The sequence below is a fragment of the Heptranchias perlo genome, chromosome 4 (genome assembly GCF_035084215.1).
Source record: "Heptranchias perlo isolate sHepPer1 chromosome 4, sHepPer1.hap1, whole genome shotgun sequence".
Taxonomy (NCBI): domain Eukaryota; kingdom Metazoa; phylum Chordata; class Chondrichthyes; order Hexanchiformes; family Hexanchidae; genus Heptranchias; species Heptranchias perlo.
This window is the reverse complement of record NC_090328.1, coordinates 46,116,762-46,140,128: the sequence shown is the minus strand read 5'-3', so window position 1 is coordinate 46,140,128 and position 23,367 is coordinate 46,116,762. Positions and strand designations below refer to the sequence as shown.

The 23,367-nt window shown below is 50.1% G+C and overlaps 1 protein-coding gene across 2 annotated transcripts in view; it reads right to left on the bottom strand.

Moving 5' to 3' along the window:
• arsk (arylsulfatase family, member K) overlaps positions 1 to 23,367 on the bottom strand; it is a 124,283-nt gene that overhangs the window by 49,529 nt on the left and 51,387 nt on the right. For both annotated transcript variants that reach the window (XM_067982860.1, XM_067982861.1), the window contains exons 5-7: positions 7,559 to 7,730; positions 2,902 to 3,126; positions 1,403 to 1,627 (exon numbers count right to left, since the gene is read on the bottom strand). In XM_067982860.1, coding sequence (XP_067838961.1) covers positions 1,403 to 1,627; positions 2,902 to 3,126; positions 7,559 to 7,730 — 622 coding nt within the window. The remainder of the gene's footprint in view (positions 1 to 1,402; positions 1,628 to 2,901; positions 3,127 to 7,558; positions 7,731 to 23,367) is intronic.

Genomic DNA, 23,367 nt, shown 5'->3' with positions numbered 1-23,367 from the left:
TTACTCTACACATGCAGGCTCATATTTCTGTTTTAGAAATGTAGAATAATGTTTTCCAGAATTTTTTTATGACTGTAGCAGAGTGAACCAGGTCAATAAACTAGGCCAAATTCCAAAATGGAATCTTCGTATTTTCTTTTATACTGAGACCTCAAAAACAATGTCTGTTCACATGTGGCATTTGTTTATTTTTCAACTTGCTGAGTCTAACGCACCTGGAGCTCTCTCAGCTTCCTCTTCAGCTATAAAAGAACTTCGATGCCACCTAAACTGTTTACAAATTCAACCTGTTGATGTGCCAGGTAAGGTTGCAAAATACCATACCTTCATAAGGACCCATAACAGCGATGAAAGTAGCCAGAAATCTCGCAGTGAAAAATCTGTGTTTTTGATCAATTTGAAAACTCGTTAAAGAAGATAATACTAATTTAAGTTTAGTAAAGGTACACACATTGGAAGGATTATTGTAAAGAACCCACATGGCTTCACTTCACTCTATCACCAGCATGAATCAAATTCAGTTTTCTTATTTTTAAAGAGCACATGACGATTTTGGAAATTTGCATATTAAGGTTATTGCTTCAAAAGGGAAAGAAAAAGACTTGCATTTATATAGTGCGTTTCACAAACTCAGGACGTCCAAAAGTGCTTTTCAGCCAACAAAGTACTTTTGAAGTGTAGTCACTGTTGTGGTGTAGGTTAACACGGCAGCCAATTTGAGCACAGCAAGGTCCCACAAACAACAATGATATAATGACCAGATAATCTGTTTTTGAGGTGTTGGTTGAGGGATAAATATTGTGCAGTACACTGGGAGAACTCCCCAGCTCTTCTTCAAATAGTGCCATGGGATCTTTTGCATCCATCTGAGGAGGCAGACGGGATCTCGGTCTAACGGCTCATTTAAAAGACAGCACTTCTGACAGTGTCAGCCTGGATTATGTGCTCAATTCTCTGGAGTGGGACTTGAACCCATGACTGTCTGACTCAGGAGGTGAGAATGCTACCACTGAGCCATGGCAGACACCTAAATTTCCAGTATAAACTGCCAAATGATGAATAAGGAACAGTCAGAATATTTTCAGTTTAACTCATTAAACTGAAAATATAGAAACTTCATATTAACATAGTAAAAAGCAGTGACATACATTTTCAAGGCTATAGAGTACATTGGATAATACAGAGAGTATATGATAGCAAATCTTACAAGCGATCAAAAATTTCAGAGACTTTTTAACCTGAATGAAATGCGCAACAGAAAATTTGTAACATAATTACTTTTTTTTGTAGATGCTCGTTTGAAAACATGAAATTTATACTTGGAATAATTGTCATGGTCATCAATTTTGTTGCATTATAAAAGAGAGTTTAGATTCCATAAATTTATTTTAACCAGACTTACCAAACAGCTGGGGAGGTACAGAAATGCCATCTGCATAGGCTACATACTTCCATCTGCCAGTTCTAATCATATAGGTGGAGGCATTTACATTGCAGCCATGAAACTCACTGAAAATCCAGTCACGTCGTGGATCTTTTAGAGAAATTTCCTCTCCAAATCCTCTCAACAACAACGGGAGCAGAGAATAACCACTTACGTTTCCACGAAGAGGGATTCCGGCAATGTCTAAATGGAAAAGAAAATGGTTGTTATAAATGAGTTTGAAAGTGATTGGAATAAATTATAATTCTGTGCATAAAGAATCATTTGTATTTAAATTTTCAGTTAACAGAAATCCATTCAACATTTGATTAAAAGGAACATTCATGCTACAGTTTCTGCTCAGTAACAATAAATTGGTAAAGGAAACATTTTGCTTGCTGCAAGTCTGTTACAAACTGTTAAGAAGTATCTTAACAAAACAATTCCAAAACCACAGTATGTATTTTTTTCAGCTGGGGCAGAAGGAGGGGGATGTCATTGCTGGGAAATTAAAAACTTTGGCATCAGATGTCAGCATTCCCAGGTCAGGTGCTGCATGCAGTATGGAGCTCCTTTTACTCTGCTCAAAAGGTGAGTTTCCAGGTGTTCTCTGTTAGTTAATGGAAGAATTGTTCATGCATATGGGCTAAGCCAGAAAACCAACAAAAGCTAACCAAAAGCTTCAAAAAAGCTGCCACAGGCCCCAAAAAAGCTGACAACTCATAACAGTTGTGATGTGTGAAGACAAATAATTACTTGGGCTTTGTGCCTTCAGCCGTAGATGCACACAATGTTCCTTCACTTGCAACTATAAAATACATGAAAGCCTTATTTGAGGTACAAAATTGGTGATACATTTTTGGAGAGGGGGGTGGTGGCGATGCCGGCATCAGGTGGACAGTGCAGCTGCTCTACCAACTTTGCACATGTTTCAGTTGGAAGGTGAAAATTGGCCTCAAGGTGTCAAGCCATCAGTAACTATTGGCAATGCAGATGTTGTATTTTTCAAACTCCAATTCTGTGATAAGATACACAAATCAGGGTGATTGGAAATGAATAAAATGTCACTTCATGGGCTTCTAATCCAGTTGACTTTCAAAACTTGGGCATGGAAAACAGAGGTGCAAAATCCCATTAATAGTGAGGTTTATTGTTTTCCTGTGATAATGAGTAAATTCCTGTCAAATACCAGAATTTTTATATATCTAGGATCTCTGCATCCTTGAATGCTAATTTAATGCCAAATTATGCGTGGTGTCCAGCAATTGGAGCTAGTTTGAGACTACCCAAATTCATTTAAGATCCTTTGAGGTTTATTTCAAGAAAACTTTCATCCTGTCAGTTTAGGATGAATTTAAATGCAGATTTCAGAGCTGATGGCTATGGGCATAATCTACTGTATCAAAACATCGATAGATATAATTAAATACAAACTATTTTAAGCTTATTAATCTCAGACACTTAAATGCTTTACTCACCGAGAAAAGTTGGATAAATGTCCACAAGAGATACCAAATTTGAAATCCGTTGTCCTCCTGAGATACCTGGTCCAATCATCAGTAAAGGAACGTGAGAACTTCCCTCATACATACTCATTTTATAGAACTGACGATGCTCCATTGCCAGTTCACCATGATCTGAAGTAAAAATTATGTAAGTATTGTTTTGGAGCCCAGTGTCACGAAGAGCTGTTAAAATCTCACCTGTGTAAATAGAAACAATTATTCAAATGTAATAATTCTAACTTTGGCAATGAGCTGGAAAATTCATTATACACAATACAATAAAATGAAAAGCTTGAATTTTACCTCATCAAAAGTCTTCTACTTTTTAGAATTGATTTTGCTGTCCCCCCCTGCGCTTAAGCACCAAGCAGACGGAGTGCACCTGAAGTGCGCTCTGCCTACAATGACATGAAACCACATTATCCTCTGGAGCAGGTATGCCTTCTGGCAGTGCCTGGAACTGGAGGGCCCGGGTTGGGGGGGGGGGGCGGGGTGGGAGAGGGTTTGGGGGTGGCTGGAGTTGAAGGAATACAGAACCTGCTGCAGGCCTGCAGAGACAATGTACACCAGGATAGTTAATTAAAAATTATGAAGTATAACAGCAGGGCCAGGAATGCCTTTCCTGCCTCATTACAATGGCTATATCTTTGTCGGGACTTATTGTACATGCAGACATTCACCTTCCCACATCTCCAGAGAAAGCACGAAAATCCCCATACAGCATAACAGCAGGAGAAATCTGGTGTCAAGGATCTCTGTCCCGTTTCCTTCTCTTTTATGCTTGGGAATGAGCATTCCCAAGCACAAACGAGAGGAAAATCAGCCCCTCTGTATTTTGTAAAATGGCAAATAAATGCATCATAGTGGTGGGCAATCATTATACAGTAATTGTCACTTTGAACTAATTTCACCCATACTTCACTCTTGTCATTGCACCGCACTAATGCATACAGGTTAAAACTACTTGGTCATATTTATTTATAGGTGAATATACAGAAACAAAATGGCATTCCAAGATACTAAAACAACCCAATAATTAGAAACAAAGGAACTAGAAGCAGTCCACAAAGGATTAATACACCTTTTTCTTATTAGTCTATCGACAACAGATCAGGTCCTTTGGAGTTTTTTTCTTTTGTAGACTTTCAAGACAAGATGTTGCACAGGAACAGCGTACATTTCAGTTTGCCCAGAATTCATTTGCTCTTATGCCAGACTAAAAACTAGCAGGTAGTACTACAGTTGTATGATATGGGGCTACTTTCATACTATAGCCATTCCTTTTGAAGTAAATAAGCAGAGTAAATCATAGAATCATAGAATGATTACAGCACGGAAGGAGGCCATTTGGCCTGTCGAGTCTGTGCCAGCTCTCTGCAAGTGCAATCCAGTTAATCCCACTTCCCAGCCCTATTCCTGAGCCCTGCAAATTTGTTTCCTTCAAGTACTTATCCAATTCCCTTTTGAAAGCCACAATTGAATCTGCCTCCACCACCCCTTCTGGCAGTGCATTCCAGATCACAATTACTCGCTGTGTAAAAAAGTTTTTTCTCATGTTGCCTTTAGTTCTTTTGCCAATCACCTTAACTCTATGTCCTCTGGTTCTTGACCACCGCCGCCCCCCCCCCCTCGGCCAATGGGAACAGTTTCTCTCTATCTACTCTGTAATAACCCGTCATAATTTTGAATACCTCCATCAAATCTCCTCTCAACCGTCTCTGCTCTAAGGAGAACAACCCCAGCTTCCCCAGTCTACGCTGCACTCCCTCCAAAGCCAATATGTCCTTCTGAAGGTGCGGTGCCCAGAACTGCTCACAGTACTCCAGGTACAGTCTAACCAGGGTTTTGTAAAGCTGCAGCATAACTTCAGTCCTCTTGTACTCTCGTCCTCTAGATATAAAGGCCAGCATTCCATTAGCCTTATTGATTATTTTCTGCACCTCTTCATGACACTTCAATGATCTATGTACCTGAACCCCTAAGTCCCTTTGGACATCCACTGTTTTTAACTTTTTACCATTTAGAAAGTACCCTGTTCTATCCTTTTTTGATCCAAAGTGGATGACCTCATATTTGTCTACATTGAATTCCATTTGCCACAGTTTTGCCCATTCACCTTATCTATCAATATCACTTTGTAATTTTATGTTTTCATCTACACTGCTTACAATGCCACCAATCTTTGTGTCATCGGCAAACTTAGATATGAGACTTTCTATGCCTTCATCTGAGTCGTTAATAAATATTGTGAATAATTGAGGCCTCAAGACAGATCCCTGCAGGACTCCACTAGTCACATCCTGCCAATGCGAGTACCTACTCATTATCCCTACTCTCTGTCGCCTTTCGCTCAGCCAACTTCCTAACCAAGTCCGTACTTTTCCCTCGATTCCATGGGCTTCTATCTTAGCTAACAGTCTCTTATGTGGGACCTTATCAAATGCCTTCTGGAAGTCCATATAAATAACATCCATTGACATTCCCCTGTCCACTACTTTAGTCACCTCTTCAAAAAATACAATCAGGTTTGTCAGGCACGACCTACCTTTCACAAATCCATGCTGGCTCTCTCTGATTAACTGAAAATTCTCGAGGTGTTCAGTCACCCTATCCTTAATTATAGACTCCAGCATTTTCCCCACCACAGATGTTAGGCTAACTGGTCTATAATTCCCTGGTTTCCCTCTCTCTCCTTTCTTAAAAAGCGGAGTGACATGTGCAATTTTCCAATCCAGAGGGACAGTTCCTGAATCTCGAGAACTTCGAAAGATTATAGCGCCAGAACTCTGCAGAAGTTAGTAGCGGACTCCTGCACCATCTTCAACATGTGGCGGTAGCTCTCTGGCAGGCTGTCCAATACATTGAGCAATTGCTGGTGTGCAAAAAACATTTTTCGTTTGAAGACTGGACTCCTAAAATCTGCATTTCTGCCTTCTGCAGCAGAGCTAGGACCTGAGCTTACCCTCCAGTAAGCCATTTCCTGGGTTATCCTTTACACTTGCACCTGCTTCTGCCTTCATGTACTAAATGAATCACCCTGTGCAGAGCCCTCCAAATCACTATTTACACCACCTCGGATGCTGATTTCTGTGCTGGTGCTTGGAAAGGAGTGTGAGTAATGGTGCACCTTCAGTACAGTGGCTCGTCCGCTCCAGCTGCACGGTTGCAGGGTCTGAGCCATTGAAAGAACCTAGAAAAAGGTTAGAGTGACAAGGGTTAGGATGTAATGGTAAGGTTAAGCAAAGCAGATGAGTGGCAGTGCAATGCAGCCCCAGGGTGCCATGATGTTTGTGTGTGCACATGTTAGAGAGTTAAGTGACAAGAGTAAAGAAAGGGAAAATGGCCAAGCACCCCGCTGTGCATGGCCTCCAGCCTCACCATCTCCAATTCTGCATGACCTCCCTCTGCCAATGATGTTGATGGTAGTGACCTCCATTGCAGTGAGTCTGCTACGTGGTTGCACCTCCCTTGGCTCTTCCAGACTCCCTTCTGTTGTGTGCAAATTTGTCCTGTAAGAAGAGTGGGAGTGGGTTAATGTGTGGCTTATGAAAGGATTGTGAAGATGTGTGAGGCAGCTTAGCCTATGGTGCATGCGGAAAGAAAGCAGCAAGTGTTGCAAGTGAGAGAAGTCAGATGAAAAAAAAGTGTATATAGTGTCAAGTATCAAAGAACTTAACAGAAATATGAGAATTAATCCAAGTCCAAATAGAATAAAACCAGAATGTTGTTTGCACCAGTTTTGAGGACAGTAACAGGTGTTGAATGAGTGAGTGTAAGCAGAAGGAGGTGTCGTGAAGTGCCCTGTGCTGATTGGACGAGAGAAGGATGGTAGAGCTGAGGGAAAAGTGTGGTGTTGCAGGGTTGTATCCAGAGTATGGAAGGTTGTGAAGAGGAGTCTTAATTGGCAGTCTTGGTAAGGTTATCACATTTTTACCAGTACTATAGCCAGGTTCTGGGATTGATGCTGCTGATACTGACCTGCTCAGCCACCTCTCTCCATGCATTCTGACATTTGTTGTAGCACCTGTCTGAGGGAAACAGGACTTCCTTCTTGGCCCTGATTTCTTCAATATGTACCTCCTCCACAGTATCAGAAAATCGGGATGCCTTGGCCGTTGACATCGTGCCTGCTGCTCCACAACACGCATCCTATACACCACCAATGAAAACTCCTCCTCACCTTTAAGAGGTGCAGACTGGCTTTAGGAAACGGCAAGCCCACTGGATTTCCTGCCCTCCCAAACAGTGAGCTGCCTATAAGCAGAACAATTAGTGCTGGCAGCTCGCCTCTCAAATTTAAATGAAGCCAGATTCTTGCCCACGTCATTGGGTGGGCAGAGCAGATGTGCAAAACAAAAATCGACCAAGATTTCCAAATGACAGAGATTTAAATCTAGATTCAATCGACTTTGTTTACCCCTAGGAATGGAGTGGTGGGAGGGAAAGGGGGAAAAAAAAGGAAATTAATACCACCAAGTCTGTAATACAGTGACATCAATGAATAAAGTCCACACCTAATTAATTTTGGTATGAACTTGCAAGATAAAATTAATGTGTATTGAGTCACTACCACCTACTGCTAAACATCAAAGTGTTATATGCAATCTTTCAGAAGTAAAGAATCACTTACCAAGCATCAAGTCTGTCTCAGCGCACATTGCATAGTAAAATGCTCTAATGTCCTGGATTTCCTGATTTGTGAAATTGCCAGTACAGTTCTTGGTATAGGAGGAATAAAAGTCTACAGGGTGCATTTCAGAGAAAGAAAGCCATTTTGGAATCTTAATGAATTGATATTTCACCTGCAATTACAAAAAAAATATTAAATTATACACTAGAAGTGGGTGAAATTAAGAATGATTGCCAAGTTTCAACAACTTTATTCTGAATGTTCCTTCAGTTTAAGTGAAGCAAAACCCATTATAAAGCTTATTTACGTATCTCTTACAGATAAAGAAACAAAGCTAATTGGACATTGTTTAGGATAGGAATTAAAAGACAATATTTATCGTAACCATATAATCTTAATGTGATGGCAACCGAGTTTTCCGATGGCTTAAATATTAATATTCATTCCTTCACTACATTAGCTGCTGATAGAGTAAAAAGACATATTGGCCCAGAATTTGCTGGAAAAATAACGGTGAGTTCATGGCGCCCGTCGCTATTAGTGAGAAAAAAAACAGCAATTTGCAGTGAGGAAGAGATACGCCACGAGTTGCGAATCACCACTAATGCTGGACAATTTGTGCTGCTCTGCCATTAGTCTCGCAAAAACAGGACCTTGCAGTCAATGTCCCCATGAGTGTCAAGAAATTGCTGGATTTGCGCCGTAAATACAAATTAAATTCGACACAGAAAGTTAGGGCTGCTTTTCATGACGTAAGGACCCTGTTAATATGGTGATTTATGGTCTTGACATGCCACTCAACCTTGGAGGCCCAGAAAGGGAACAATTGAAACTGTGGAGATTCACTCCTGCAAGTAGTAAATTGTTCCTAGGGGTTTCATAAATTTTAAATTTAAACTTTTTTCTTACTTTTCCTTTGTCTCTTTTATCTCTCTCTCTTAGTCCAATCTTTCTCCCCCTCTCTTTCTGTATCTAATTTGTCTTCAATTCACCCTATTTCCTTCTCCGTCATTTGTTGTTTTTTTCTCTATCCTTAAATTTCTTTGGATAAGGAGATAGACTATTGGTCCCGTCGTGCACCAAGGTCCCAGATGCCTCATTGACCTCGCCGCACCGTTATCAATTCGCACTTCCAGCAATTTGAGGCGCAAAAAATGATTGGAGCTGAAGGGTGAGGAAAATTTCACATTAAGTTCGAGAGTGGCGTACTTAAGTCCGAAACTAGAGTCTTAAACTTAAACAAAGCCAAATACATAGGTATGAGGGGCGAGTTAGCTAAGGTTGATTGGGAAATTAGATTAAAAGATATGACGGTGGATAAGCAATTGCAAACATTAAAAGAAATATTTCATAATTCTCAACGAATATACATTCTATGGAGGAATAAAAACTCCACAGGAAAAGTGATCCATCCGTGGCTAACTAATGAAATTGAGGATAGTATTAGATTAAAAGAGGCTTACAAAGTTGCCAAAAAGAGTAAGCCTGAGGATTGGGAGAGTTTTAGAAACCAGCAAAGGATGACCAAAAAATTGATGAAGAGGGAGAAAATAGAATATAAGAGTAAGCTAGCAAGAAATATAAAAACAGATTGTAACAGCTTCTACAAGTATGTAAAAAAGAGTAGCGAATGTAAACGTGGAAGCTGAGACAGGAGAAATTATAATGGGGAATAAGGAAGTGGCAGAGACATTAAACAAATATTTTGTATCTGTCTTCACAGTAGAAGACACAAAAAACATACCGGAAATAGTGGGGAACCAAGGGTCTAATGAGAGTGAGGAACTTAAAGTAAGATTAGTAAAGAAAAAGTACTGGAGAAATTAATGGGACTAAAAGCCGACAAATCCCCGGATCTGATGGCCTACATCCTAGGGTACTAAAAGGAGGTGGCTGCAGAGATAGTGGATGCATTGGTTGTGATCTTCCAAAATCCCCTAGATTCTAGAACGGTCCCAGCGGATTGGAAGGTAGCAAATGTAACATCGCTATTCAAGAAAGGAGGGAGAGAGAAAACAGGGAACTCCAGGCCAGTTAGCCGAACATCTGTAGTCAGGAAAATTCTGGAATCTATTATTAAAGACGTAGTAATGGGGCATTTAGAAAATCATAATATGATTAGGCAGAGAAAAATGGATTTATGAAAGGCAAATCATGTTTGACAAATCTATTAGAGTGTTTTGAGGGTGTAACTAGCAGGATAGATCAAGGTGAACCAGTGGATGTAGTATATTTGGATTTTCAAAAGGCATTCGATAAGGTGCCACACAAAAGGTTGTTACACAAGATTAATACTCATTGGGTTGGGGGTAATATATTAGTATAGATAGAGGATTGGTTAATGGACAGAAAAGAGAGAGAGGAATAAACGGGTCATTTCAGGTTGGCAGGCTGTAACTAATGGGGAGCCGCAAGGTTCCGTGCTTGGACCTCAGCTATTTACAATCTATACTGATGGCTTAGATGAAGGGACCAAGTATAATGTATCCAAGTTTGCTGACGATACAAAGCTAAGTAAGCTGTGAGGACACAAAGAGCATGATTTTAGCATGGCAATGAGGTCTCAGCAGGGGAGGTCTACGGGCTAGAAATTGGGCTGCGTAGCGCCCGTTGTTTCGGCGCTATACGGCCTCCCAAGGTGCCAAGATGGCATCTTGGCTGAGCACGCATCCAGCGTGACTTGCGCCGGACGCCATCTTGGTATAGGTATTAGCACATGCGCAAATACCGAACGCCAGTAGCATGTAAAGTAAGGAGAAAATGGATATAATCAGCATGTAAGGCTGATTGAAAGTTATAAGACACCATTTTGGGACTTAATGCTCAACTCAATGCACAGTCTTAACTACAAGCTTCTGAACATGTCTTAGAGTGTCTGGAGGCCCCCACAACCACTATTTAAAGGGACCATGCAGGATTTACAAGTTAGTTGCTGGATTATTGCTTCTGGCTGCTGATGCATTTGTAACTGTTTTTGGAGGTCTCCTATACTTGAATACTAGGACACGGGGACATAGCCTAACATTTAGAGCCAGGATGTGCAGGAGTGATATTAGGAAATGCATCTACACGCGAAGAGTGGGAGAAGTTTAGAACGCTCTTCTGCAAACGGCAAGTGATGCTAGCTCAATTGTGAATTCTAAATCTGAGATTGTTAGATTTGTGTGAACCAAGGGTATTAAAGGATACGGGGCTAAGGCGGGTATATGGAGTTAGGTCACAGATCAACCATGATCTCATTGAATGGCGGAACAGGCTCCAGGGGCTAAATGCCACTGCCACTTGCTCCCTCCTTTTATGCGCCACCTTCTCCTGCAAGAAAGTGGGACGTGTGTCTGGGTGATTTACCTGTCATGGTTGAATAGCTGCCAGTGTGTGTGGCCTGTGAGTTGTGGGTGGGAGGCTTGCAACAGTGATAATATGTAAGGGTGAGAGGAAACATCTGATTGGAAGAGTTGAGTACTGATGGGAAGAGTTTGTTGGTATGTGGGTAATGGGGTGTGTAGTGCGTGGTGCAGTTGGTAAGAGATGCCACTTGACAGCTGACCTCACTCACCATGACCACTCGTGTCAAAACATTGAACTTCTTCTTGTACTGCATCCATGTTCGTGGTGCTGTGTGCCTGGAATTGACTTCATCCTCTGCTGCTCCCCACTGCCTTTTTGGCATACGTCTGCAGGGCCTCTTGCCAACGTCCTCCCCCCCGACCCCGCGGATATAGGATGTCCCTCTTTCTGTTCACCTCTTGCACCAAGGTTTCTAGTGCATCAGCAGAGAACCTTGGTGCACGCACTCTCGCAGGCCTGGTACAAACTCAGATTGGTGAGGTCTGGGATGCAGATTGGAGGACATGGGATTTAGTAGTGCGCAACCTTTATTCAATGTTTTAACATAACTCATCAGTTTGTAAACATATGGACGGGACCTGCGTCTGTGTTTTACGTGTGCGATGTCTGATCTCCATTCACACTCCTTGCAGACAGCAGACTGTTATTTTTAGTAAATAACAGGTACCGGCTACCTTTAAGAGATTTTAAGAGACATCCTCCCTTTAAGAGATTGGGGCTCCCCTATTGGTAGAAAGTACGCATTTACTTGAATCGTTGTGTAAGGCCTACTTTTCAACGCTGCTTGACGGTAAGTACTCAAGCCGGACGAATGCACAGGGGCCATCGGGTGCGGGTTAATAGCGGATCGCGCTACCCACGCCCAATAATAGGCATTATCCAATTCTACCCGCTATGTGCGCGTGGGAAACTTGGAAAACATTTTCCTACCTTTTTGTATGTGTTTGCAACTTAATTGAAGGCCCTCAATGTGGCTTCCGGGTTTGGTGTTCCCACATCGGGCAGTGGACGCACTGCGCACTCAAATGATGTGCTGGGAGGTGGATCATTTAAAGGGCCATTACAAGCATGGTTTTTGAGGGTGAAAGACGGAATTTAACGAGATGAAGCAGCACAGGACCAAGTCAGCACCCTGGTTCAGTGACTCCTCACTTGAGTCGCGACTGGCTGGGGTGATGAGGAGGAGGGACATGTTGGACCCGGGGGATAGGAGGAAGTGCCCTGCCTCTCCCACCAAGAAGGTCTGGCTCGAGGTGGCAGAGGAGGTGACCAGTGGCAGCAGCAGATCTTGGACTTGGGTGTAGTGCAGGAAGCGCTTCAATGACCTAACTAGGTCAGGAAAAGCGAGTACAGTTACTGATTCACCTGCATTCTGTGGTGCACATTACCCCCCCCTCACACTCTGCCCTGCGAAGCCTACTCCATCACATCACTCCTCGCACCCACTTAAGGCTCATTGTCAACTTACCTTCACTTTATGTGCAGTTCCTCAGCTCCCCATTTGCGCACCCACCACTCCCACTCACCCCAATCCTGATGCAATGTGACCAATGTGTCACCCTCTGATGCATCTCTTTCATTGTCAGCCTCACACAAAGCAATTCATCCATCGGGTGACCCTGTCACCCTCACTCACATGTCTGTACTTTCTCCCCTTGTAGGAATAGAGAGTGCAAAATGCAAGGGAGAGGAATCAGACCAGAGGGAGGACACCACAAATAGTGGCCCTCACAGAGGCAGAAGAGGCGACCTTGGACATCAGCCAAACGGTGGAGTGCATGGCCGTCGGGGATGCCGAGACTGGCATCCCGCAAACGTCTGGTGACAGAACTTTAACATCCCTCACACGCAACATGAATTGATGTTATCAATGATTGACCCATTGCATACCTCAGTATGCTCGTCGCAACATCACTTCTGCGATGATTCTTAATATTGCTGTATTTTCCCTTCCAGGGCCATCAAGGAGTGAAGATGTGGACGAGGGCGATTCCTCAGAGGAGCTCCCTTCCTCTGAGGGCGCAGGGTCACATTATAGTAAGCCATGCACCAGCACACCTCGGTGGATCCTAATAGAGAGTTAGTTGGGTTGTCACCTGGTCAGTCATCACACACAAGTGAACATGAGCAGACACTGCTGTCAGGGGCAGCTGTGGGGAGTCCGCGTTGGTGGGCGCACTCCTCTCCAAGCTCTGCTCAGCTGGGCACAGAAGCTGAACCACAGGGGCCATCCTGATGGTGTCAGTTTGAGGGGGTCCAAAATGTAGGCAAGTATGTGTGCACACAAGATGAATGGGTTTGATCTAGTAGCCATTACTGAGATGTGGTTATAGGATGACCAAGGTTGGGAGCTAAATATTCCAGGGTATTTGACTTTTAGAAAAGATAGGCAAAATGAAAAAGGAGGGAGGAGGTAGCCCTGATAATAATGAATGAGATAAAGGTGATAAAGAATCTGAGCTCAGAAAATCAGAATGTAGAATCAGTATGGGTGGAGTTAAGAAACTCACTGATGGAAGTAGTTCATAGGCCCTCTAACAATAGTTATAGTATTGGACACAGTATAAATCAGGAAATTAGAGAAGCATGTAACAAAGGTAATGCAATAATATTGGGGGACTTTAATCTTCATATGGATTGGGCAAACCAAATTGCCAAAAGTAGTTTGGAGGATGAGTTCACGGAATGCATTCAAGACAGTTTTCTAGAACAATATGTGGAGGAACCAACTACGGAACAGGCTATTTTAGATCTAGTATTGTGTGATGAGACAGGGTTAATTAGTAATTTTACAGTTAAGGGTCCTATGGGGGAGAGTAATCATAAAATGAAAGAATTTCATATTGAGTTTGAGAGTGATGTAGTTAAATCCGAAACTAGGGTCTTCAATTTAAACAATGCCAATTACATAGGTATGAGGGGTGAGTTGGCTAAGGTAGATCGGGTACGGTAGCATAGTGGTTATGTTACTGGACTAATAATCCAGAGGCCTGGACGAAAATCCAGAGTCATGAGTTCAAATCCCGCCACGGCAACTGGCGAAATTAAATACAATTAATTAATTAAATTCAATTAAATAAAATCTGGAATTGAAATACTAGTATCAGTAATGATGGCCATGAAACTACCGGATTGTCGTAAAAACCCATCTGGTTCACTAATGTCCTTTAGGGAAGGAAACCTGCCGTCCTTCCCCGGTCCGGCCTAAATGTGACTCCAGACCCACAGCAATGTGGTTGATTCTTAATTGCCCTCTGCAATGGCCTAGCAAGCCACTCAGTTGTAAAATATCGCTACGAAAAATCACAATAAGAATAAAACCGGACGGACCACTAGGCACCGGACACGACAACGGCAAACGAAGCCCAGTCGACCCTGCAAGGTCCTCCTTACTAACATCTGGGGACTTGTGCCAAAATTGGGAGAGCTGTCCCACAGACTAGTCAAGCAACAGCCTGACATAGCCATACTCACAGAATCATACCTTTCAGCCAACGTCCCAGACTCTTCCATCGCCATCCCTGGGTATGTCCGGTCCCACCAGACCTACCAGAAGTGGCGGTACAGTGATATACAGTCAGGAGGGAGTGGCCTTGGGAATCCTCAACATTGACTCTGGACCCCATGAAATCTCATGGCATCAGGTCAAACATGGGCAAGGAAACCTCCTGCTGATAACCACCTACCATCCTCCCTCAGCTGATGAATCAGTCCTCCTCCATGTTGAGCACCACTTGGAGGAAGCACTGAGGGTAGCAAGGGCACAAAATGTACTCTGGGTGGGGGACTTCAATGTTCATCACCAAGAGTGGCTCGGTAGCACCTAAACTGACCGAGTCCTGAAGGACATAGCTGCCAGACTGGGCCTGCGGCAGGTGGTGAGCGAACCAACACGAGGGAAAAACTTACTTGACCTCGTCCTCACCAATCTACCTGTCGCAAATGCATCTGTCCGTGACAGTATTAGTAGGAGTGACCACCGCACAGTCCTCATGGAGATGAAGTCCCGTCTTCGCACTGAGGACACCATCCAACGTGTTGTGTGGCACTACCACCGTGCTAAATGGGATAGATTCAGAACAGATCTAACAGCTCAAAACTGGGCATCCATGAGGTGCTGTGGGCCATCAGCAGCAGCAGAAATGTATTCCAGCACAATCTGTTACCTCATGGCCCGGCATATTCCTCACTCTACCATTACCAACAAGCCAGGGGATCAACCCTGGTTCAATGAGGAGTGTAGAAGAGCATGCCAGGAGCAGCACCAGGCATGCCTAAAAATGAGGTGCCAACCTGGTGAAGCTACAACTCAGGACTACATGCATGCTAAACAGCGGAAGCAACATGCTATCGACAGAGCTAAGCGATTCCACAACCAACGGATCAGATCAAAGCTCTGCAGTCCTGCCACATCCAGTCGTGAATGGTGGTGGACAATTAAACAACTAACGGGAGGAGGAGGCTCTGCAAACACCCCCATCCTCAATGATGGCGGAGTCCAGCACGTGAGTGCAAAAGACAAGGCTGAAGCGTTTGCAACCATCCTCAGCCAGAAGTGCTGAGTGGATGATCCATCCCGGCCTCCTCCCGATATCCCCACCATCACTGAAGCCAGTCTTCGGCCAATTCGATTCACTCCACGTGATATCAAGAAACGGCTGAGTGCACTGGATACAGCAAAGGCTATGGGTCCCGACAACATCCCAGCTGTAGTGCTGAAGACTTGTGCTCCAGAACTAGCTGCGCCTCTAGCCTAGCTGTTCCAGTACAGCTACAACACTGGCATCTACCCAACAATGTGGAAAATTGCCCAGGTATGTCCCGTCCACAAAAAGCAGGACAAATCCAATCCGGCCAATTACCGCCCCATCAGTCTACTCTCAATCATCAGCAAAGTGATGGAAAGTGTCGTCGACAGTGCTATCAAGCGGCACTTACTCACCAATAACCTGCTCACTGATGCTGAGTTTGGGTTCCTCCAGGACCACTCGGCTCCAGACCTCATTACAGCGTTGGTCCAAACATGGACAAAAGAGCTGAATTCCAGAGGTGAGGTGAGAGTGACTGCCCTTGACATCAAGGCAGCATTTGACCGAGTGTGGCACCAAGGAGCCCTAGTAAAATTGAAGTCAATGGGAATCAGGGGGAAAACTCTCCAGTGGCTGGAGTCATACCTAACACAAAGGAAGATGATAGTGGTTGTTGGAGGCCAATCATTTCAGCCCCAGGACATTGCTGCAGGAGTTCCTCAGGGCAGTGTCCTAGGCCCAACCATCTTCAGCTGCTTCATCAATGACCTTCCCTCCACCATAAGGTCAGAAATGGGGATGTTCGCTGATGACTGCACAGTGTTCAGTTCCATTCGCAACCCCTCAAATAATGAAGCAGTCCGAGCCCGCATGCAGCAAGACCTGGACAACATCCAGGCTTGGGCTCATAAGTGGCAAGTAACATTCGCGCCAGATAAGTGCCAGGCAATGACCATCTCCAACAGGAGAGAGTCTAACCACCTCCCCTTGACATTCAACGGCATTACCATCGCCGAATCCCCCACCATCAACATCCTGGGGGTCACCATTGACCTGAAACTTAACTGGACCAACCATATAAATACTGTGACTACGAGAGCAGGTCAGAGGCTGGGTATTCTGCGGCGAGTGACTCACCTCCTGACTCCCCAAAGCCTTTCCACCATCTACAAGGCACAAGTCAGGAGTGTGATGGAATACTCTCCACTTGCTTGGATGAGTGCAGCTCCAACAACAGTCAAGAAGCTCGACACCATCCAAGATAAAGCAGCCCGCTTGATTGGCACCCCATCCACCACCCTAAACATTCACTCCCTTCACCACCGGCGCACTGTGGCTGCAGTGTGTACCATCTACACGATGCACTGCAGCAACTCGCCAAGGCTTCTTCAACAGCACCTCCCAAACCCGCGACCTCTACCATCCAGAAGGACAAGAGCAGCAGGCCCATGGGAACAACACCACCTGCACGTTCCCCTCCAAGTCACACACCATCCCAACTTGGAAATATATCGCCGTTCCTTCATTGTCACTGGGTCAAAATCCTGGAACTCCCTTCCTAACAGCACTGTGGGAGAACCGTCACCACACGGACTGCAGCGGATCAAGAAGGCGGCTCACCACCACCTTCTCGAGGGCAATTAGGGATGGGCAATAAATGCTGGCCTTGCCAGCGACGCACATGTCCCGTGAACGAATAAAAAAAAAGGTAGATTGGGAAATTAAATTATAAGATATGACAGTGGATAACCAATGGCAAATATTTAAAGAAATAATTCATAATTCTCAACGAATATATATCCCCTCGAGGAATAAAGGGCTCAATTTTTGAAATGGTGTTGGGTTGACAGCGGGGGGGGCGGGGGTGAAGGTGCGCATGGCAAACCCTAATAAACAAAAGTTACGATAGCATCGTAATTGATGATGATTAACATCCTCTCCGGGTTTTGCGCCCGTTGACAGGCTGGCTGCCATCAGGAGCAGCAACATGAGGGGGGGCAGAAGAAAAAGAGAGAGAGTGAGACGTCATCCGCGCTGGAACAGAAGATCGGCCGGGGGGGGGCAGGAGGGAGAGGGGGGTGGGGGAGAGAGGAAGATCGGGGGGGGGGGGGGGGGGGAAGATCAGGGGGGGGAAGAGTGGAAGATCGGGGGGGGGAGAGTGGAAGATCGGGGGGGGAGAGTGGAAGATCGGGGGGGGGGGGGAGAGTGGAAGATCGGGGGGGGGGGGGAGAGTGGAAGATCGGGGGGGGGAGGGTGGAAGATCGGGTGGGGAGGGTGGAAGATCGGGGGGGGAGGGTGGAAGATCGGGGGGGGGGGGGAGAGTGGAAGATCGGGTGGGGGGGGAGAGTGGAAGATCGGGGGGGGGAGAGTGGAAGATCGGGGGGGGGGGAGAGTGGAAGATCGGGGGTGGGGAGAGTGGAAGATCGGGGGTGGGGAGAGTGGAAGATCGGGGGGGGGGGGAGAGTGGAAGATCGGGGGGGGGGAAGAGTGGAAGATCGGGGGGGGGGGGGGGAGAGTGGGAGATCGGGGGGGGGGGGGGGAGAGTGGAAGATCGGGGGGGGGGGGGAGAGTGGAAGATCGGGGGGGGGGGGAGAGTGGAAGATCGGGGGGGGGAGAGTGGAAGATCGGGGGGGGGAGAGAGTGGAAGATCGGGGGGGGGGGAGAGAGTGGAAGATCGGGGGGGGGGGGGGGGAGAGTGGAAGATCGGGGGGGGGGGGAGAGTGGAAGATCGGGGGGGGGGGGGGGAGAGTGGAAGATCGGGGGGGGGGGGGGAGAGTGGAAGATCGGGGGGGGGGGGGGAGAGTGGAAGATCGGGGGGGGGGGGGGAGAGTGGAAGATCGGGGGGGGGGGGGGAGAGTGGAAGATCGGGGGGGGGGGGGGGGGAGAGTGGGAGATCGGGGGGGGGGGGGGGGGGGAGAGTGCGAGATCGGGGGGGGGAGAGTGGAAGATCGGGGGGGGAGAGTGGAAGATCGGGTGGGGGAGAGTGGAAGATCGGGTGGGGAGAGTGGAAGATCGGGGGGGGGGGAGGGTGGAAGATCGGGGGGGGGGGAGAGTGGAAGATCGGGGGGGGGGGGGAAGAGTGGAAGATCGGGGGGGGGGGAAGAGTGGAAGATCGGGGGGGGGGGGGGGGAGAGTGGAAGATCGGGGGGGGGGGAGAGTGGAAGATCGGGGGGGGGGGAGAGTGGAAGATCGGGGGGGGGGAGAGTGGAAGATCGGGGGGGGGGGGGAGAGTGGAAGATCGGGGGGGGGAGAGTGGAAGATCGGGGGGGAAGCGTGGAAGATCGGGGGGGGAGAGTGGAAGATCGGGGGGGGGAGAGTGGAAGATTGGGGGGGAAGCGTGGAAGATCGGGGGGGGGGGGAGAGTGGAAGATCGGGGGGGGAGAATGGAAGATCGGGGGGGGGAGAGTGGAAGATCGGGGGGGGGAGAGTGGAAGATCGGGGGGGAGAGTGGAAGATCGCGGGGGAGAGTGGAAGATCGCGGGGGAGAGTGGAAGATCGCGGGGGAGAGTGGAAGATCGCGGGGGAGAGTGGAAGATCGCGGGGGAGAGTGGAAGATCGCGGGGGAGAGTGGAAGATCGCGGGGGAGAGTGGAAGATCGCGGGGGAGAGTGGAAGATCGCGGGGGAGAGTGGAAGATCGCGGGGGAGAGTGGAAGATCGCGGGGGAGAGTGGAAGATCGCGGGGGAGAGTGGAAGATCGCGGGGGAGAGTGGAAGATCGCGGGGGAGAGTGGAAGATCGCGGGGGAGAGTGGAAGATCGCGGGGGAGAGTGGAAGATCGGGGGGGGGGGAAGAGAGTGGAAGATCGGGGGGGGGGAAGAGAGTGGAAGATCGGGGGGGGGGAAGAGAGTGGAAGATCGGGGGGGGGGGGAAGAGTGGATGATCGGGGGGGGGGGGGGGAGAGTGGAAGATCGCGGGGGAGAGTGGAAGATCGCGGGGGAGAGTGGAAGATCGCGGGGGAGAGTGGAAGATCGGGGGGGGGAAGAGAGTGGAAGATCGGGGGGGGGGAAGAGAGTGGAAGATCGGGGGGGGGGAAGAGAGTGGAAGATCGGGGGGGGGGAAGAGTGGATGATCGGGGGGGGGGGGAGAGTGGAAGATCAGGGGGGGGGGAAGAGTGGAAGATCGGGGGGGAGAGTGGAAGATCGGGGGGGGGGGGAGAGTGGAAGATCGGGGGGGGGGAGAGTGGAAGATCGGGGGGTGGAGAGTGGAAGATCGGGGGGGGGAGAGTGGAAGGTCGGGGGGGGGGAGAGTGGAAGATCGGGGGGTGGAGAGTGGAAGATCGGGGGGGGGGGGGGAGAGTGGAAGATCGGGGGGGGGGGGAGAGTGGAAGATCGGGGGGGGAGAGTGGAAGATCGGGGGGGGAGAGTGGAAGATCGGGGGGGGGAGAGTGGAAGATCGGGGGGGGGGGGAAGAGTGGAAGATCGGGGGGGGGGGGGGGGAGTGGAAGATTGGGGGGGGGAGAGTGGAAGATCGGGGGGGAAGCGTGGAAGATCGGGGGGGGGGGGGAGAGTGGAAGATCGGGGGGGGGAGAGTGGAAGATCGGGGGGGGAGAGTGGAAGATCGGGGGGGGGAGAGTGGAAAATCGGGGGGGAGAGTGCAAGATCGGGGGGGAGAGTGGAAGATCGGGGGGGGGGGGAAGAGTGGAAGATCGAGGGGGGGAGAGTGGAAGATTGGGGGGGGAGAGTGGAAGATCGGGGGGGGAGAGTGGAAGATCGGGGGGGGGGGAGAGTGGAAGATCGGGGGGGGGGGGGAGAGTGGAAGATCGGGGGGGGGAGAGTGGAAGATCGCGGGGGGGAGAGTGGAAGATCGGGGGGGGGAGAGTGGAAGATCGGGGGGGGGGGAGAGTGGAAGATCGGGGGGGGGAGAGTGGAAGATCGGGGGGGGAGAGTGGAAGATCGGGGGGGGGAGAGTGGAAGATCGGGGGGGGGAGAGTGGAAGATCGGGGGGGGGAGAGTGGAAGATCGGGGGGGGAGAGTGGAAGATCGGGGGGGGAGAGTGGAAGATCGGGGGGTGGAGAGTGGAAGATCGGGGGGGAAGAGTGGAAGATCGGGGGGGGGGAAGAGTGGAAGATCGGGGGGGGGGGGAAGAGTGGAAGATCGGGGGGGGGAAGAGTGGAAGATCGGGGGGGGGGAAGAGTGGAAGATCGGGGGGGGGGAAGAGTGGAAGATCGGGGGGGGGGGGAGAGTGGAAGATCGGGGGGGGGGGGAGAGTGGAAGATCGGGGGGGGGGGAAGAGTGGAAGATCGGGGGGGGGGAAGAGTGGAAGATCGGGGGGGGGAAGAGTGGAAGATCGGGGGGGGGGAAGAGTGGAAGTTCGGGGGGGAGGTGAAGTCGGGGGGGAAGAGTGGAAGATCGGGGGGGGGGGAAGAGTGGAAGATCGGGGGGGGAAGAGTGGAAGATCGGGGGGGGGGAAGAGTGGAAGATCGGGGGGGGGGGAAGAGTGGAAGATCGGGGGGGGAGAGTGGAAGATCGGGGGGGGGGAGAGTGGAAGATCGGGGGGGGGGGGAGAGTGGAAGATCGGGGGGGAGAGTGGAAGATCGGGGGGGAGAGTGGAAGATCGGGGGGGAGAGTGGAAGATCGGGGGGGAGAGTGGAAGATCGGGGGGGGGGGAGAGTGGAAGATCGGGGGGGGGGGAGAGTGGAAGATCGGGGGGGGGGGGGAGAGTGGAAGATTGGGGGGGAAGCGTGGAAGATCGGGGGGGGGGGGGGGAGAGTGGAAGATCGGGGGGGGAGAATGGAAGATCGGGGGGGGGAGAGTGGAAGATCGGGGGGGGGAGAGTGGAAGATCGGGGGGGAGAGTGGAAGATCGCGGGGGAGAGTGGAAGATCGCGGGGGAGAGTGGAAGATCGCGGGGGAGAGTGGAAGATCGCGGGGGAGAGTGGAAGATCGCGGGGGAGAGTGGAAGATCGCGGGGGAGAGTGGAAGATCGCGGGGGAGAGTGGAAGATCGCGGGGGAGAGTGGAAGATCGCGGGGGAGAGTGGAAGATCGCGGGGGGAGAGTGGAAGATCGCGGGGGAGAGTGGAAGATCGCGGGGGAGAGTGGAAGATCGCGGGGGGAGAGTGGAAGATCGCGGGGGAGAGTGGAAGATCGGGGGGGGGGAAGAGAGTGGAAGATCGGGGGGGGGGAAGAGAGTGGAAGATCGGGGGGGGGGAAGAGAGTGGAAGATCGGGGGGGGGGGGAAGAGTGGATGATCGGGGGGGGGGGGGAGAGTGGAAGATCGCGGGGGAGAGTGGAAGATCGCGGGGGAGAGTGGAAGATCGCGGGGGAGAGTGGAAGATCGGGGGGGGGGAAGAGAGTGGAAGATCGGGGGGGGGGGAAGAGAGTGGAAGATCGGGGGGGGGGAAGAGTGGATGATCGGGGGGGGGGGGAGAGTGGAAGATCAGGGGGGGGAAGAGTGGAAGATCGGGGGGGAGGTGGAAGATCGGGGGGGGGGAGAGTGGAAGATCGGGGGGGGGGAGAGTGGAAGATCGGGGGGTGGAGAGTGGAAGATCGGGGGGGGGAGAGTGGAAGGTCGGGGGGGGGAGAGTGGAAGATCGGGGGGGGGGAGAGTGGAAGATCGGGGGGTGGAGAGTGGAAGATCGGGGGGGGGGGGGGGGAGAGTGGAAGATCGGGGGGGGGGGGAGAGTGGAAGATCGGGGGGGGAGAGTGGAAGATCGGGGGGGGAGAGTGGAAGATCGGGGGGGGGAGAGTGGAAGATCGGGGGGGGGGGAAGAGTGGAAGATCGGGGGGGGGGAGAGTGGAAGATCGGGGGGGGAAGCGTGGAAGATCGGGGGGGGGGGGAGAGTGGAAGATCGGGGGGGGGGAGAGTGGGAGATCGGGGGGGGAGAGTGGAAGATCGGGGGGGGGAGAGTGGAAGATCGGGGGGGGGGGAGAGTGGAAAATCGGGGGGGGAGAGTGCAAGATCGGGGGGGGAGAGTGGAAGATCGGGGGGGGGGGGAAGAGTGGAAGATCGAGGGGGGGAGAGTGGAAGATTGGGGGGGGAGAGTGGAAGATCGGGGGGGGAGAGTGGAAGATCGGGGGGGGGGAGAGTGGAAGATCGGGGGGGGGGGGAGAGTGGAAGATCGGGGGGGGGAGAGTGGAAGATCGCGGGGGGGAGAGTGGAAGATCGGGGGGGGGAGAGTGGAAGATCGGGGGGGGGGGAGAGTGGAAGATCGGGGGGGGGAGAGTGGAAGATCGGGGGGGGAGAGTGGAAGATCGGGGGGGGGAGAGTGGAAGATCGGGGGGGGGAGAGTGGAAGATCGGGGGGGGGAGAGTGGAAGATCGGGGGGGGGAGAGTGGAAGATCGGGGGGTGGAGAGTGGAAGATCGGGGGGGAAGAGTGGAAGATCGGGGGGGGGGAAGAGTGGAAGATCGGGGGGGGGGAAGAGTGGAAGATCGGGGGGGGAAGAGTGGAAGATCGGGGGGGGGGAAGAGTGGAAGATCGGGGGGGGGAAGAGTGGAAGATCGGGGGGGGGGGGGAGAGTGGAAGATCGGGGGGGGGGGGAGAGTGGAAGATCGGGGGGGGGGGAAGAGTGGAAGATCGGGGGGGGGGAAGAGTGGAAGATCGGGGGGGGGAAGAGTGGAAGATCGGGGGGGGGGGAAGAGTGGAAGTTCGGGGGTGGGGAAGAGTGGAAGATCGGGGGGGGGGAAGAGTGGAAGATCGGGGGGGGAAGAGTGGAAGATCGGGGGGGGAAGAGTGGAAGATCGGGGGGGGGGGAAGAGTGGAAGATCGGGGGGGGAGAGTGGAAGATCGGGGGGGGGGGAGAGTGGAAGATCGGGGGGGGAGAGTGGAAGATCGGGGGGGGAGAGTGGAAGATCGGGGGGGAGAGTGGAAGATCGGGGGGGGGGGAGAGTGGAAGATCGGGGGGGGGGGGAGAGTGGAAGATCGGGGGGGGGGGAGAGTGGAAGATCGGGGGGGGGAGAGTGGAAGATCGGGGGGGAGAGTGGAAGATCGGGGG